This window comes from Mustela erminea, chromosome 6 (genome assembly GCF_009829155.1).
Source record: "Mustela erminea isolate mMusErm1 chromosome 6, mMusErm1.Pri, whole genome shotgun sequence".
In the NCBI taxonomy this organism is placed as follows: Eukaryota; Metazoa; Chordata; class Mammalia; order Carnivora; family Mustelidae; genus Mustela; species Mustela erminea.
The window spans coordinates 64,972,596-64,989,217 of NC_045619.1; the positions used below are offsets into that span (position 1 = coordinate 64,972,596).

A 16,622-nucleotide genomic window follows, 5' to 3' on the forward strand; every position below is an offset into this window, starting at 1 on the left:
GTCGTTCTCAGGGCCCTTTTCCTCATAGTGCTATGTCTGTTTCTCGTTGCTTCCTTTCTCACTGCTTATTTCTGGGTTTAAGAGCTTGGTGTGGACTTATATTCAGTTTATGATTGGAAAAAAACAGAGAGAGAGAGAAACATTTTTGGACTCTGTGAAATGTGAAAGCCCATGACTTTTTATTTAAGTGACAGTGGGATCATGAATGAGTATCAAGTTTGACAAGGTGTGGGGAGAGCCAGTGCTGAGGGCAGTTGCTTGACAGTGTGGATGGGCGCCACAAGAGGCAGATGAGTCCGTGGTGGAAGATCTTATTGAATTTAGACTGCCCTTTCCCATTCCCATAGGTAGTGCTTTCACTTCAGACATTGATTTCAAGGGCTCCCAAGCCTAGAGAAGTAAGGAAAAGATCAAGTTTTAAGAAGGCAGATGTCTGGGGAAGCTTCCTGTTATAGCTGGTCAACAGGAAATCAAGAATTGCTCTCACTATGTTCATTGGACATCGCTTAAATCTTTGGGAGGTCAGAGAGCTTTGCTCAACATCTCCCCCTGCCAAAAAGAAAAGAAAAAAAAAGTTTCTTTGGAAAATTTGAGTCCTGACTGTGATATGTTTTCTGTAACCACTTCCAAAATCATAGCTCTGACATCCCTTAGTGACATCTCAGAGAGCTAATGACTTGCTTCCCTCAGGACTGTGAGGCTGGGGGTGATGGGGCTACTACCAGGGACCACAGGTTGTCTTTGCCTGAGTGAAGGGGACCTGAGAGAAGCAAATAGCAGTGCCATGTGTTGGCCCAGTGTGTTGTGTTTCCCTTTTCCCAGCTTCCTGTCGTAATTTCTCTCTCTGCAAGTCTCTACAGCCATTGAGAGTAATTAGGGCTTTCAAGTTTTGGAAGGACATAACATGCCTCTGAATAGATTCTATCCCTTGTCAGTCGTGAGGAGCATCACCCGGCATGTCTTCCTGAAAATACTAGTTCTGAGGGATGTTCATGGTGTTCATTGCTGCTCTAAAAGGGAGTAGGGAAGGGAGGATTACACGGTCAAATAAACTTAGGAAACTTTGGATTAAGTAAAGATTTAAAAAAAAAAAACCATAAGACTTGTCTTGTTAGTCTTTTAGTAGGACCCCCTTCTGTCCGCAAATATAATTGATCCTAGAAGGTGTGGAACAGAGTGGGAGGAGGCAAGCATGTCATTTGGTTGTCAAGAGACCTGACACGTACACATCCTATTTTTATTTCTTGGGCATTATCTTCACTTTTCTACATTAAGAACCAGTGCCATGGGCTTATTCAGAGCACTCTGGGTGACAGGGATGGAGTGAACCTCTTAGTCTGCTAAATATTCTGCTCTAAATATAGCAGAAACAACTAAACTGTGTAGCTGTGCAGATTTGGCTTCTTGATGGTTTTGAGTTAAGGAAGTAAATTGATTCTCTTCCTTCCTTAATCAGCATAAATTTGGTTTTCTGATGTATCCCTGAACCTCTTTTACATTTGCTTTTGAGCATTGGAAATGCAGTTTTCACTTCGTTGTGCATTATTTAATTTTTTTAAAAAGTGTTTGTCAGGATTTTCTTTCTGAGAACTGTATCTGGCCAGTGGATACCAAATTACAGGAGGAGGAGGGAAAGGAGATAAAATGGAAAAAGAGAACCAAGATGGAAAGCCATTTTAGGGATAAAGTTTATTTGTATGGGAAGACATTGTATATTATCCTTTCTCAATAATGGTGGTCTTATGGATCTTCCAGCCCAAATATGTTCATGAAGATTCCCTCATCCAGGGAGCTCCCCCGCGTCTTGTGTATATAGTGGGCACGGTACAAGCCTCTGTTTGGTGGTCCCACCAGTCCAGAAACTCAGAAGCAATGAGGCAATGAGAATTTTCTGTCAAAGCAAATTAAAATAATTATAGGCTCCAAAGGGTTAAAATTTATTTAACCCTGATAGATTTGCATACTGTTTATTTTAGTACCTTTTAGGAGTTATTTATTTAGACTACAAAGTGTGAGATATCTGCTTCCATATTTATATGCCTGCAGCTGCACACATAGTTGACCATTAAGATTTCACATGGACAAACCATTAAAATAAAGGAAGAATCCAGTATTCATTTTGGTTGTGGCATTCCTGAGGTGGGGGAAGAGGGAGAACAAGCACATCATGCCCAGCTTAGAAGTTTCGAACAATGATGGCTGAATATTTCTAATTTTTCAGGTTGTATCCTCGCCACGCAAGTGCCCTGAACAACCTTGGAACACTGACGAGAGACACAGCAGAGGCAAAGATGTACTATCAGAGGGCTCTCCAGCTAAATCCGCAGCACAACCGGGCTCTTTTCAATCTCGGGAATCTCCTTAAGTAAGTAGAACATGTACTTTTCTTCTGGCAGCTCATAATTTCATTAAATCCTTTCCTTCTTAACACTCATTTGGTTGCGCTCCTGTCCCTTCTTCCCAGAGTGGAATAATTAGGGGTTTCAAGCTTTGAGAGGAGGTCATGTTCATCTGAAATAATTCTATCCCTTCTCAGTCCAAAAGAGCTAACTTCCAGGGAGACACTTTGGGAGATGTCCATAGGTTGTCGGTAGAGGGGTGGAAATAGGGAAGGGTTACATGGTTAGTTAAACTTAGGAAGCGCTGAGTTAGACCAAGAGGACTCCCCTCTTGCAAGAACTGTTAATATGCTGAATGCCCTGTAAATCATCAAAAAGGCAATGTGGAATACGACATTTCCCAAAGTGAGTTTTGGGGTGGGGGTAAGGCATTTCCCAAGTGTTCCATGAATGTACTTTGGGCAAAGCACTTGTCTAGAAAAAGCAGTGTGCTCTAAAGCTGCAGCCAGGTAACAGAAGCACGACTCGTGTTCAGCATGAACTAGCGGTCAGGAGCGGAACAAGGCCTGCCTCCACTTAATAATGGCTTTTCACCCCCTGCCCTGTGAAAGGTTGATAGTACAGTTAGTATCACTGAAGACTAAAACAGGGGTGCTTTTGCATCTTGTATTTTCATTAATACAAAGTCTAGGCATCTTGGTGATGGTGTAGTTTTGACAATAATGAAATGGTGGCAGTTTTGAAATTTAACTTCTCAACTTAAGAAAACAGGTTGAGAACATCAGAACTGGAAATCGGGTGAAAGATGTTCGGAATGAGAGTGTGGTGATATATTTATCTCTGCTTGTTGGGATGCCGACATTCTTCACACTTACTGGGAGTGCCTGGGTGGCTCAGTTGGTTGAGCGTCTGACTCATGGCTTCAGCTCAGGTCATGATCTCAGGGTGCTGAGATTGGGCCATGCGGTCAGGCTTTGTGCTCGGCGTGGAGTCTGCTTGCGATTTCTCCTCTCTCTCTCCCTCTGCCCCTTCTCCCTTGTTCTCTATCTCTCTCTCTCCCACTAAAATAAATAAGTAAATCTTTAAAAAAAAAAAAAAAAAAAGTCTCCACATTTACTGAATTGGTTTCTGAGTCTCTGAAGTTCTAGAGTTCTAGTCTGGTACTTTTAAAGTGAATGGTTTGCTTTGTTCTCTTTACCTCTCCCTAAGGGGATTGTCTTCCTTGCCTCAGTAACTCCATATGATGCAACTGCTACACCTTCTGTTTACTCCTTGAATTTGACATATACAGATAGATCCTGGTTCTTTTTTCTAATGTGTGTGTTAACGTGTGTTTTTATGTAATCCCGTTTGGACAGAAGCGCTGGATTGGGTTAATCATAGAACAGTCTAATATGGTATGATGTGATAGGTGCCATCCTGTAGTTTTCTGTTCAGGATTGGCTTTGTCCAGGTACTGGAGCACAAAATCGAGGAATACTATACAAAAATAAGTAAATGCAGGGAAAGTACAATTCAAATGAAAAGAATAGTATAAATCATCAAAAAACAAATAAATGTATTTTTTCAAATTAGATAATTTTTTTTACAACTTGATACACATTGAGAATGCTGAAAAACAACTAAGAATGACACACAGTGGGACACACTGTGACAGAAAAGCCATTTCAGTACTAGTCAGCTCCTATTAAAAATAATAACCAATCAAGCGATGTGTTGAAAATGAGTTCTAGTTATTGCAGGTAATAGTTGCAGGTTAATAGGGTGCTTTTATTTTACTCAGCTATTTTTATGAGCTCTTACTACTTCTTTATGTGAAGATCCAAGGACTCATTTCTTAAAGTCATTGTTGGCATCTGTTTATGTCCTACCTTTTTATTTTTTATTTTTTTAAGATTTTATTTATTTATTTGACACAGAGAGACACAGTGAGGGAGAGTGGGAGAGGGAGAAGCAGGTCTCTCGCTGAGCAGGAAACCTGCTCCGGAGCTCAATCCCAGGACCTCAGGATCAGGTCCTGAGCCTAAGGCGGACTTCCAACAACTGAGCCACCCAAGTGCTGCCTCTGTGTCCTACATTACAGCCCAAATAATTTCATGGCTGGATAAAGTCCTTTCAGTGTTTTGGGGATACCTGGATGACACAGTACTGATTTTAAAGACCGTATCCCCAAAGATGAGCTTTAATGGCAGTTCTTGTTAGGGATGATGTCCTGCAGTGATGATGATCATATTGTGCTGAATCCAGCTCTACTTAACAACGGCAGTCAATGGTCCTAAAATTTCATCTTGCCAAGACCTGAACAAGAGAGACACACTCTAACCTTCCTTTTTCAATCACATATTATTGCCATTAACTATTATCATGAATAAGTACATGTGAGTTACAATGATGAGGAATTGTTTTTTGGACCATGGTAATGGCTGTTTTTCACAGTAGGAGGGACTCCTGAATACTGAACATAGGATCTTTTGTCTCTTTGTCAGAGGTTTTGTCAAAATCAACTCTTGATGATTATCCAGACCAACAACAATGCTTTACATTTGCATAATACTACTTTTCTGAGTGCCTTTTGTTGTTGTTGTTGTTGTTGTTGTTGTTGTTGTTGTTGTTAATGAGGCCCTCCTAGTAACTCTTTAAAGTAGACAGGGAAGAAGAGGGAAGGGGGGGTCCTGAAAAGTAGGAATGCCTTGTACAAAGCCACTGTGGTTTGCCTTTTGCTTTTTTGATTCACATCAGAGAGTGGAGTGGCCATATTCGTGGAGATTATTCTTACAATCCAGGAAATAAAATCCTGATAATAGCTAACATTTACATAATACTTTACAGTTTACAGATAACTGTTTTCATATGCATTACTTAATTTAATCTTTAATCTATCATGAAGGGTCTGATCATCCACATCCCCACTTGACAGAACCAAGGCTCAGAGACCTCATGTGCCATTGGCCTAGGCTCTGGCAGACCCAGGACTGAACCCCTGCCCTCAGACTCCTATTCTATTCATTTCCTTTACCCATGCTGCCCAAATAGCTCTCCAACCCAAAAATTACTTAATATTTAGCTCTTTAATGCCTTTAGGGAGAAAGGCCCATTTGGGGTTTGTTTTGTTTTGTTTTGTTTTGTCTTTAAGGAAACAATAATGCTTGTTTACATTACGACCCTCGGTAGCAGAGAGAGGTGACCCAGAAAATAGAGCTAATCCACATTTAGTTAAATCTGAGTTTCATTTCCCATTTCCTTAATATATGTCTGCTCTTAAGTACCAATGGGTCAAAGACACCCCCCCCCAAAAAAAAGGATATTTTAAATTGTGGTTAATCTGATCCATTTTACTGTTTAAGATTTTTACCCTGTTTCTTATTAGGCAGCTAGTTTTTAAAATTGTGCCCCTTTTTTGTAATCTAGAAGTTAAGAACTTGAGCATCTTTTTAGACACAAGTGTTAGATTTGATCATCCTTGAGAGTAGGGTGCTATCATTATTCCTATTTTGTAAGTGATGGAACGAAGGCTTGGGGAAGTAATGTGCCAAGATCCCTTAGCGAAGAAAGAGGAGGCCAGGGAATTGAACCTAGACCTGTCTGACCACACTTGACTGCCTCCTTGTGGCTCACCTCAAAACTGGGGTACAGTCTGGAGCAGCACCACCCCACGGAAATGTCCTGAGAGCCAGGATCTGTGACTTAAAATTTTCAGGTAGCCCTGTCTCGGGACATAAAAATGGTGGAATTTTAATAGTGGATTTTATTAAACCTCAGTATATCTAAAATATTATCATTTTAGCATGTGGTTAATATTAAAAACTAATTTTAAAATTGAATGTAAAATTACTACTGAGCTAGTGTGCACTTTTTTAAATAAGTAATCCTTCCTTAAAATCCAGTGTATGTTTTATACTTACAGCCTCTCTCAGACTAGTCACATTTCAGGGTTCAATAGCCACATGTGGTTAGTGGCTGCTGTATTGGACAGCACAGACCTTTATAAATGACCCTGACTTTGAGAGAAATGTAAGACTTTGTCCAGACCAGAAGCTCTAAATAAAATGTGATTCTGTCAGAACATCCCAGAAATCTCATAGCACTGAAGACAAATTTCATTTGAATTCTTGGAATTATATGACATACAGCTTTAGACCTGTTCATAGCAATAGACTTCAGTGAATGTTATCCAAATATATTTGACCTCTTCCATGACCATTTCACTATTGAAATGGTCAGTTGAAACTAATCTATTATGATTCTGTGTGGCATATTTGCCATGTGACAGATTGATAAGGAACAGCTTTCCATGCCAGCATTTTTAATTTATATTAATTATTGTCAGCTTTGCTTGGAACCTAAAATGTAAAAGAAAATAGGCAAGATTGGCATAAACTTTTTATGGATGCAAAGAGCAGAAGTCCCTGATGGCTCAAGAGAATATAATTGAATATGTAAATTCAGGGCATGGGAAAATATTTTTGTGACTGCTTGGGCAAAATGGTTGCTAGTGTTTGCTACTGAAACAATAAACCTCTTACAGAATTACATCATGCCTCCTTCATTGCCAAAATTCCCTTCCATTCACATGATAGGATATGGGCATTATATGGGTGTTACAATAAATATTACAATCAAAATACAGGAGAAAATGAAGTGGGATGTCCAATAATTGAACTAGGTAGAAGTTGAATTTCAAAAACAAAATACATTCTTTAGTCTGATCCTTTAGAAAATTAAATCCTAAAAAGGAAAAGGACATGGAAAGAAGGGTGACCATTAGATTTGAAATAAATGTTTGGGATGTGGCTCTGGCACTAGCTATCTTACCTTTTAGTTTCTAAAACGGAGGTGATACATTCAAGATATAGTTCTCCTCTTCTCTGCTTTTCAGTTGAAACCTCAGAGAATCCCAAATGCCAGCCCTCTGGGTAAAGAATAGCTTTTTGAGCTCCTTTCCATCACATGAGGATGTCAGCTTTGGGTGGGCAAGTTCTGCACTTTTCTTTTGGAGGGAAATCTCACTCTTTGCCCCTACCCCCTTGGTGACCTGTTGGAATTCAGAATACCTCCAACCTTTTTTATCTGTAGTCTCAATCCCATTACAGCCCCTCCCCAACTTGAATCAGTCACCCAGTTGCTCTGCCAGCTTCATCCCGGGACCCCGCAGGTCCCTCCGGTTCTGCTCTGCTTCATGTACCCACCAACATGGGTGGTGGGTACCTGAACATAGCCAGGCCACAGGCTTTTTATGCAGACCTTTTTTTTCTCTTCCTTTTTCTTCTCTACCACCTGAGTTCTGATGTTCCTCTTTGACCTCAACCTCTTACCTCTGCCCACCCTTCCCTTTCCCATCTGTCCTTCCTACTGACCCTTTGGTGGGGTTGTGATGATGACCTGTCACCTCCTAGCTCCTCTCCAGGCTCAGTTGTCTTTTTCTAAGACCTTCGTATTGGCATGCTTTCCATAACCAGTGTGATTCCCCTCTGAATCTCTCTTTCCTGCCCACCCTGCTCTTCACCACTGTTACAGTCTCTGTGCTCTCTAATTTTTATTCATAATTTATAATCCCGTCTCTAATTTACCCCTTTCACTAATGCATGTGATGTCAGCTTAGACTCTTGCACACCTTGACCATCATTTACTTGCCTGACAAGGCCCCCAACTCAATGTACCCCATGGCCTATAGCTCAATGTACCCGTTGCCTACATTTTGCTTTCTCTAGACCAGAACTTCTCAACTCTTTTCATTATCAGCCCCCCACTCACCCCCTAGGAGCCTTTTTAAGAACTTTTCCCTAAACACCCTGCCCCAATAAATAGTCAAGAATAAAATTTGTTAAATAGCATTGAGCTTTGGGAGCCCACAAAGCATTGTCATGTCTAGTTTTATTTCTTATATGTAATCTAATCTCATTTTCACTGCACACCTCCACGCCAAGCAGCAATTTTCACCTCTGTTAGGAATGGATGCTCTAGACCTTCATCCATTCTGTCAGGTGTTGGGGATGAAAACCAGAAATCTGAGTTGAGGGGGACCCTAACCAAACTCTGAAGAGAGCATTGTGAAACAAAATAGGATCGGGGTTAAAGCTGGTAGAGAGTCATCCTTTATGGTCTTAGAATGCTGTATCTCCCAAATATTGTTCTTTTCTTTCTTACCCTCCTTAGTGTCCATACACGTACCCAGAAGATAACTTCACTCCTGCTTTTACTAAGAATATCCAAGTCAATCAAGGTCGATTTTTGCAGCTTCCCTTCTTCCTTCCTCAAAATTTCCTGCTTGTTAGAAGACTCCCCCTTCTTTTGCTCTTCCACAGAAGAATTTCTTGCCTCCTCAACACCGCCAGAACTTACATCATGTTTATGCATTGTTTGTTGTTTTTTTGAAATTGAGTCATAATGGAATAAAGTGGAAAAAGTGCACAAATGTGGGTTTTGACAATTCTATATACTCTTGTAATTACCCCCAAAATAACATGGGACATTTCCATCACGCCAAAAAGACCCCTTATGCCTCTTTCCAGTAATTTCCCATTGCCTTGAGGCAATCATTGTTCTGATTCTTTCCACCATAAATGAATCTCACGACCCTGGGATCATGACTTGCACCAAAATCAAGAGTCAGATACTTAACCAACTCAGGTGCTCTTTGTTTGCATTTTTATCTTCTGTTCAGTGTTTCTACCAAACTGGATTCTCTGTGAGAGGATGAGACTGTTTACCTCTTTGCTGAAGATTTGAGAGTTACGTGTATATACACAGATTGCTAATTGTTAAAATATTTTTGTGACGTCTCTCTCCCCTACCAAAACTCTGTCATTCATGCTGTGATTGCTAATGAATTGAGCATGAGTGCATTGTTTTAAATCAATAGTATGGTTTTCAGGGACCGGTCCCTTTTCTCAGTCCCTTTTTTAGCTGTGATGGCTGCAGTAAACTCTGGAGACGCCAGAAGACAGCCTGCATGGGAAGTACTGTGAGGGAGAGCAAGCTTGAAAGGACGCCTGGTTTTGTTTATTCTCTTGAAGGAATTGAAATGTTTTTTCTCTCCCTGCATAAATATTTCTGACAGAGGGCAATTAAACAGGCCCGACTGCTTTGTCAAATACAAGAATGTTCAGTCGTTTCCCCTGTCCTGAAAATTATCCCCCTTGTGCCCTCAGGCCCCAACCTTAAACTCCATAAGGTTCCCTGGTTCCATTTGCAGTCCAGTCTTCTTAAGATCCTGTGCTGGGCTCTGACATGGAACAACTCTTAACCGGAAACAGAGCTTAAAGAAAGTACGAGTCAATTATGAGAATAAGAGAAATGAACAAGGAAGTGTTGAATCACTACATTGTACTCCTGAAACTAATATGGCACTCGTTGTTCACGAACTGGAATTAAAATAAAAACTTAAAAAAAGAGAGAGTGATGAGGGCCACTATTGGGAATTTCTTCTTGGATGCATTAGCCTTCTTCAGGGGACCAAGCATCTCAACTTTTTATCTTAAGTCCAGTAGATCAGTGTTGCCCTGACACAGAGGCTAAATTTGGAATCTAAGTTGTTAAAGATCGTCAGGCTTTCAGATCTATTTTTAGCTCTGCCTAGACCGGGAGGAGAAACATGAAGGGCAGAAAGAGGAATATGCATGTTCTCCACGTTGCCTCTGGCCCACGCTTGCTTGTGGTCTGCAGGAAGTATTCTGGGAAGCCCTGTGGGGACATGAAGCTTGCCTTGAAGTCTTTCTCCCACATCCCCTTCCCCGAGGACCCAGCCTGGTGTTTTCACATTGTACCACCTGTCTGCCGGGCAGCATTTCTGGGCTCTCAGCCCTCAACTTTTCTGCCACCTCTCCAACAAAGAGTGACTAACATGCTAATAGCTGACACCTGCATGACAAATTACAAAGCCCTTGCTCATGCCTTCTACGCCTGTCCACTCTCGAAAGGGTCCATAGACAAAAGGACAAGACTGATACAAAGCAAAGGTCAAGCAAAGCTTTATTTCGTGTCAAGCATCGAGAATCAAACTGACCGGCCAGGGCCGTCTCTTGCAAAGAGGCGACCCCTCCCAGTCTCACAGACTAACTTTTATAGAGTAAAGGCCATGCGGTTGAGCCTGGCCACACACAGGTGGCCAATTGAATTACAGTTCACCCCATGATAGTCATTTAATTCAGCCTATGACCTTGGCTGGAATTGGTGCATTTGTCTGGCACCTGATAGGCAAGGCTCACACTCCTTGGCGGGTAATACCTGCGCTTTCCCTTGGTTGGACGTTTCCACCTGGCCTGGCTCATCCTTGGTGGGTAGGGAGGTAATACGTGCGCTTTTACTGATTGGACGTGTCCACTTGGCTGGACACGTCCTTGTATGTGGGCTCCGTTATCAGAGGCTGGTCAGTCATATTTCACCAGTTCTGTTTGTAAGCGCTTTCCTCTTGGGGGGGAAGGAGCAGGTTCAATCTAAGTTTACTGCATAAACAACAAAATGGCTCGCTCTGGCTAAGTAGGCCCTTACACTCTGAGTAGTCAGAGGATAGGCACCATCCCCCTCCTATCACAGACAGGGAACTGGGCAGGGAGGGGAGGGTTGTGAGCACTAAGCTTTATGGAGTGGGACCTCCGTAGCCAGTGCTTTCTGGTACTTCTTGCTGTCACACTGTCTCTGTGTCTTTCCTTAGGACCAGGAGCTATAGAAGAACTTCATGAGTTTGGATCTCAGTTCTACCATGTTGTAGTGTGTGACCTTGGGAAAACAATTTTATTTTACAGTGCCTCCTATTACACACTTATAAAGTAGAAATAATACTAGTAACTTGTTTTCATGAGTACTACACGTGAGAATGCCTGTATGTACTTAACATAGGACCTAGCCCCCAGTAAATATGAAATAAGTTTTAGCTATGATTAATTATTAGCCCAGGGACACAATTTCCCACTTCAATTTGAAGCTCAGCTTCTTGGTATAAAATTAATAATGAGTCACAAGTAGATAATGCATTTTCTAGCCCCGTAGATGAACAGCGTTCAGGCAATATTCAACCCCCTTGGGACTCTGTATCCTCCTTTTTGAAATAAGGGACGGGATGAGGTGATCAGGTAAATCTAACTACAAGAGTCTGTGGTTTTAACTGTGACTCGCAAGGTTCTCATCCCTTAACTGAAGTGGAAGATCAGAAAGGAACTTAAAAGTCCCTTCTCTCTTCAGATGTAATAGTTGCACTGAGACCTCATTGTTTTTGCTGCAAAATTAGTCGGCTCTGATGGAAATTCCACATGGGAATCTGACTGAAAAGTAGAGAAGGAGCAAGCGGAGCTAACATTGACTGCATCATCCCATGCACCAGACACTCCTCTAAGTGCCCTGCCTTCATGCATTTATTGCACCTGTACAGATGCCTGGAGGGTAGAGATTAATGTACACATTCAGCAAATTTGGCCACTGAGGCACACGGAGCAAGAACTGCTAATCCAAGTCGTATGGCTAAAGAGGGCAGAACTGGGATTCAGACAGCAATCAGCCGGAACCTAAAATCAGCCTGTTCCCATCCCATTGCATCATCACAGTGACCCTTTATCTATGGGGTGAATGAATGCTGGCTGAACAAGGCTCTTCTCACTGCCTTCTCCTCCAGGTGCCAAACTGGGAGCACTGTTTCTGTGCTTTCCTTCACATCACGGAAGGGCTTAGCGTACTGTTCATGTGAGCTTTGACATGATGCTGGCTCGGGACTATTCCCCTTTGCTCCCCATTCACCTCCCTGCACTCGTGGCACAGAGCTGGCTTCTGATGTGCAAGAGCGAGGCCATGGGGGGCAAGCATCCTGCTGCTGGGGTTTGGGACAGTGATCTCACTGAGTTGATGAAGACATCAAGAGCTTTCTAAAGGAATGAAGCAGTGGCACCTGGGCGGCTCAGTGGGTTAAGTGCCTGCCTTTGGCTCAGGGCATGATCTCGAGGTCCTGAAATTGAGCCTAGCATGCTCCCTGCTTAGATGGGAGTATGCTTCTCCATCTCCCTCTGTGCTCTCTCTCTCTGTCACTCTTCGCTCTGACTCTCTCTCAGATAAATAAGTGAAACAAGAGGGACTCCTGACGAACATTTCCTCAGCCAGCCTATTTCCTGGGCCAACTCCTGTGTGAGGTCTCATGTGAGCCCTGTCTCTATCTCAGCCGCTCTGTAACTAGCCAGCGTCAGAACTTCCTCCCATTCAGTTCCTCAGTTTTCAGCTGGGGAGAGGGGTGTTAAAAGCAACCAGAGCTTCACCATCTGCACCACCCAAGGTGAGCACCCCAACTGCCTCCCGTTGTGGCTGCAGTGACCTCACTCTGATGCAGGCGCATCTGTATTGGAGGAGGGTCTGAGGTCTAGGTCATCTACTCTCTCAGTGCTAACTATAGTGATTATAGTCCTGAATTGAAAAAAAAATGCATTCTTCATCACCCCATAATATGAACCCGCCCTCCAGACACTTCCTGTATGACTTCTGTAAGGAAAAAAAAAAAAAAGTAAGCACAACTAGCATGTTCACCTGTAAACCCAATGCTGTATTTCCACAGCATTGCCCAGAGATGTGCTCAGTAAACTTGAATAACATAAAAGAGGCTACACAAAGCCTGACCCAATTCTCTTCTTTTTGTATATAGGAGAGATAGTAGAACCATTGAAAACATGTGTGTTCTGAAAAGCTCATCTGTCAGATACTTGCAATTTGACTTTCACAATTCTGTTTTTCAGAAGACCTGGTCAACTCTGTGGGTCCCCCTCCACCTCTCTCCTCCTCCCAAAAATCATAATCTTTTTCCTTTGTGAGACACATCATTTTGGGACCCAACAACAACAAAACACTCCCAACCATGGAATTGTAGCTAGGGGAGCTCCCCAGCACTCCCAAATTCACACTGTGGTTTATGGGAAATTTTACTGTTGCCAAGTGGGTTGCCAAATCCATTTATTTCTGTTGCTGGCATTTCCTAAATTCTCCCAAAATGTCAATACTTTTTCAAAGCAAGCATCTGCTTTTCATTTAAATGAATGTGTCGTGAGATTTTAGACAGGAATCCAAAAAGTTTTTTGAATTGACAAACTGAAAGGGTTCTTAATTACTAAAAGAAAATATGGTGAAGCCTTATTTGCTTTCGCTAAATATCTGTCATTGAGGCTGAGCCAGGAAAGTGAGATGATGCAAGCGTTTTTACTTACCACACAAGAAAAACAGCCCCACTACTGTATAACCAAAGGGAAAATTCCCTGGGAAGCTACAAAGGTTTAATGGCAAAATTTGCACATTATGAGCAAGATCTAATTTCTACTTAATGTTTCTCTCATGAAGTCAATGATGAAGATGTTATTGGTCCCAGGAAGCCCTTCTCAAGTCTTTTAGCTTTTTGGAAGTTCCTGGGGGAAACTTGAGAGAGTAGAGTTTTGCTTGCAGAATATTAGGAGATTTTTATTTATGTTATGATGCCTGCATGGATGACACAGGCTCTGAATGCACAGTGTAGGCAAAGAAAGAAAACTGCCTCTTCCAACAGCAGTCTTTCTCAGAGTCCCCTCCAACCCACCACCTCCCCCTCTTCCTCCCCTTCAGCCTGCCTATCATCCGGCCAAGTCAGCTGGCCACTGTGGTTGTTCTTTTGGCTCTGATTGTCCCAGGGAGTCTTCTTTCATTTTCTGGCTTTCATCATCTTCCATTTAGTGTTATACCCAGGATCAGTTGAACAGGCAAATCTTACACAGAACCAGAGCAGAATTTCCTGAAGCATACACTCAGGACCACCCTGAGAGAATCACCTGAGGGGCTTATTGAGAATAATGATTTCTGGGCCCTACCCCAGACCTGCTGTATCTTAGGAGGCCTGGGGTTCTGCATTTTATCCAATACCCAGTGATTCTTAAGCACTAAAATTTAAGGCCAGTTACTCTTGGAGGAAAGTGAAGACCTAAGTATTTTAGGCCGGGAAGGATCATTGGTCCTCAGCTGCTCCGGTCACTTGATGTTTCCTTATTTGGTGAATAAAGAAAAACAGGGTGCCGAGAGGTGATAAATATTATCACGCTGGGACAGTTTTACCCTTACCTGCTCATGTCACCTACCCAGGGATTCCCTAATGGTTCCACCAGTGCTGGTTGAACTCCCAGCAGAAGCTCTGATGGTTCTCAGTGTGACATGAGTTCCAAAGGGATTCAGAATGTTCCTTTCTGTAACTTCTAACCGGAGGGGTCCGTCCATGGGAGATGTGCTGAGGTTTGATTTTTATCAATTCATTCACTAGTTATGGGCTACTTATTGCAAACTTTTTCTGTACTCAGAGAACCTGTGGAGTTAGAGCAATCGCATGCTTGGTCAATTCAGACGCAAATGTTATTTTCTTATTTTTCTCGTTTTGAATTGACCTGTCAATTTAGTCTAAATGGACTAACAGAGTAGTCCTCTATAGATGGGGCTTACGCTGAAAATTTCTCCAAATTGCTTCTGATAGATCCAAAATGAATGTATTAGGAAGTTTTAATGCTGTCTAATGCTGGCCCAGGGGTGATCTGTACTGTCAGAGCATAGTAATTCCCATTATTAAGAAATTGTATAATGTCTATTTGAAATTTTCTGCCTCTTTTTTTTTTTTTTTTTTAATATCTTTTCACATGGAGTTAAGTGCCTAAACCTTTCTTTTCTAAGAAACATTCCTGGCTTTACTAAGGAGAGGCTCAAAATGGCTCCTGATTCTTTCTTGCTCAAATACTCACCTTTAGCAATCACCCCTAAAAATGCAGACCCTCTCCTTTATTCATTTTGGCCTTGTCAGCTGGGTGGTTGACTTAGAATGAGGTTTCTAGGGGTAATGACTTGTTTGTTAGGGGTGTGATTTTACATTTAGTGCAAAGTACTCATTTGTGTATTTAATGATGGTTTAAATTGTATTAATAATCCAGGGGACCTGCGTGTCTCAGTCAGTTAAGCATCTGCCCTCTACACAGGTCATGATCCCAGAGTTCTGGGATCGAGTTCTACATCAGGCTCCATGCTCAGTGATTCCACATCAGGCTCCCTGCTCAGTGATTCCACATCAGGCTCCCTGCTCTCCTCTGCTTCCTCCTCTCCCTCTGCCCCTCCACCCATTCGTGCGTGCTCTCTCTCTTTGTCAAATAAATAAAATCTTTTAAAAAGATTATTGTGGTATCAGAAAAAGATCACTCTGATGTCTAGCTTTAATTTCTTTTTTATAAAAGATTTTTTTTTTAAAGATTTTGTTTATTTATTTATTTGACAGACAGAGATCCCAAGTAGGCAGAGAGGCAGGCAGAGAGAGAGGAGGAAGCAGGCTCCCTGCTGAGCAGAAAGCCTGACTCGGGGCTTGATCCCAGGACCCTGGGATCACAACCCGAGCCAAAGGCAGAGGCTTTAATGCACTGAGCCACCCAGGCGCCCCTAAAAGATTTTTTTTTAATGTATTTGAGAGAGGTCACAAGTAAGAGAGGCAGACAGGGGTGGGGGTGGGAAGCAGGCTCCCTGCTGAGCAGAGAGCCCGATGCAGGGCTCCATCCCAGGGTCCTGAGACCGTGACCCGAGCCGAAGGCAGAGGCTCAACACACTGAGCCACCCAGGCACCCCTAGCTTTAATTTTTTGTGAATAGTTTGAAATATGGAAGTATATTACTTTTTTTAAAAAAGATTTTGTTTATGTATTTGAGAGAGAGAGCGTGAGCAGGGGAGGGCTGAGGGAGAGAGAGAGAGACAAAGAATCCCAAACAGACTCCATGCTGATTGCAGAGCCTGACTTGGGACTCGATCCCACAACCTTAACTTCATGACCTGAGCCAAAATTGAGTCAGACACTTAACCGACTGAGCCACCCACATACCCTGAAAGTATATTACTTTTGTAATAAAGTAGGAGGATATTACATTCTTCTTCTTTTAAAAAATTAATTTTAAAAAAGGGAGATAGGTTATAATGAGTGATTTTAGAAACATTAAATAAGCGAATTAAAGCCAAAGCAAACACAGTACTTACCGTGTACCTGAGACCCAGGGAGGTCTGATAATTTGCCTAAAGAAATACAACAGTAGGGCGCCTGGGTGGCTCAGTGGGTTAAGCCGCTGCCTTCGGCTCAGGTCATGATCTCAGGGTCCTGGGATCGAGTCCCGCATCGGGCTCTCTGCTCAGCAGGGAGCCTGCTTCCCTCTCTCTCTCTCTCTGCTTGCCTCTCCGACTACTTGTGATTTCTCTCTGTCAAATAAATAAATAAAATCTTTAAAAAAAAAAAAAAAAGGAATACAACAGTAAATGGTAGAAGTAGAATTCAAAGCCAGTCCT

The 16,622-nt window shown here is 42.3% G+C and overlaps 1 protein-coding gene across 4 annotated transcripts in view; it reads left to right on the plus strand.

Moving 5' to 3' along the window:
• The window catches only part of TMTC1 (transmembrane O-mannosyltransferase targeting cadherins 1), a 263,017-nt gene that overhangs the window by 208,621 nt on the left and 37,774 nt on the right, over positions 1-16,622 (plus strand). For all 4 annotated transcript variants that reach the window (XM_032347548.1, XM_032347545.1, XM_032347546.1 and 1 more), the window contains one exon: positions 2,222-2,365. In XM_032347548.1, the coding sequence (XP_032203439.1) occupies positions 2,222-2,365 (144 nt within the window). The remainder of the gene's footprint in view (positions 1-2,221; positions 2,366-16,622) is intronic.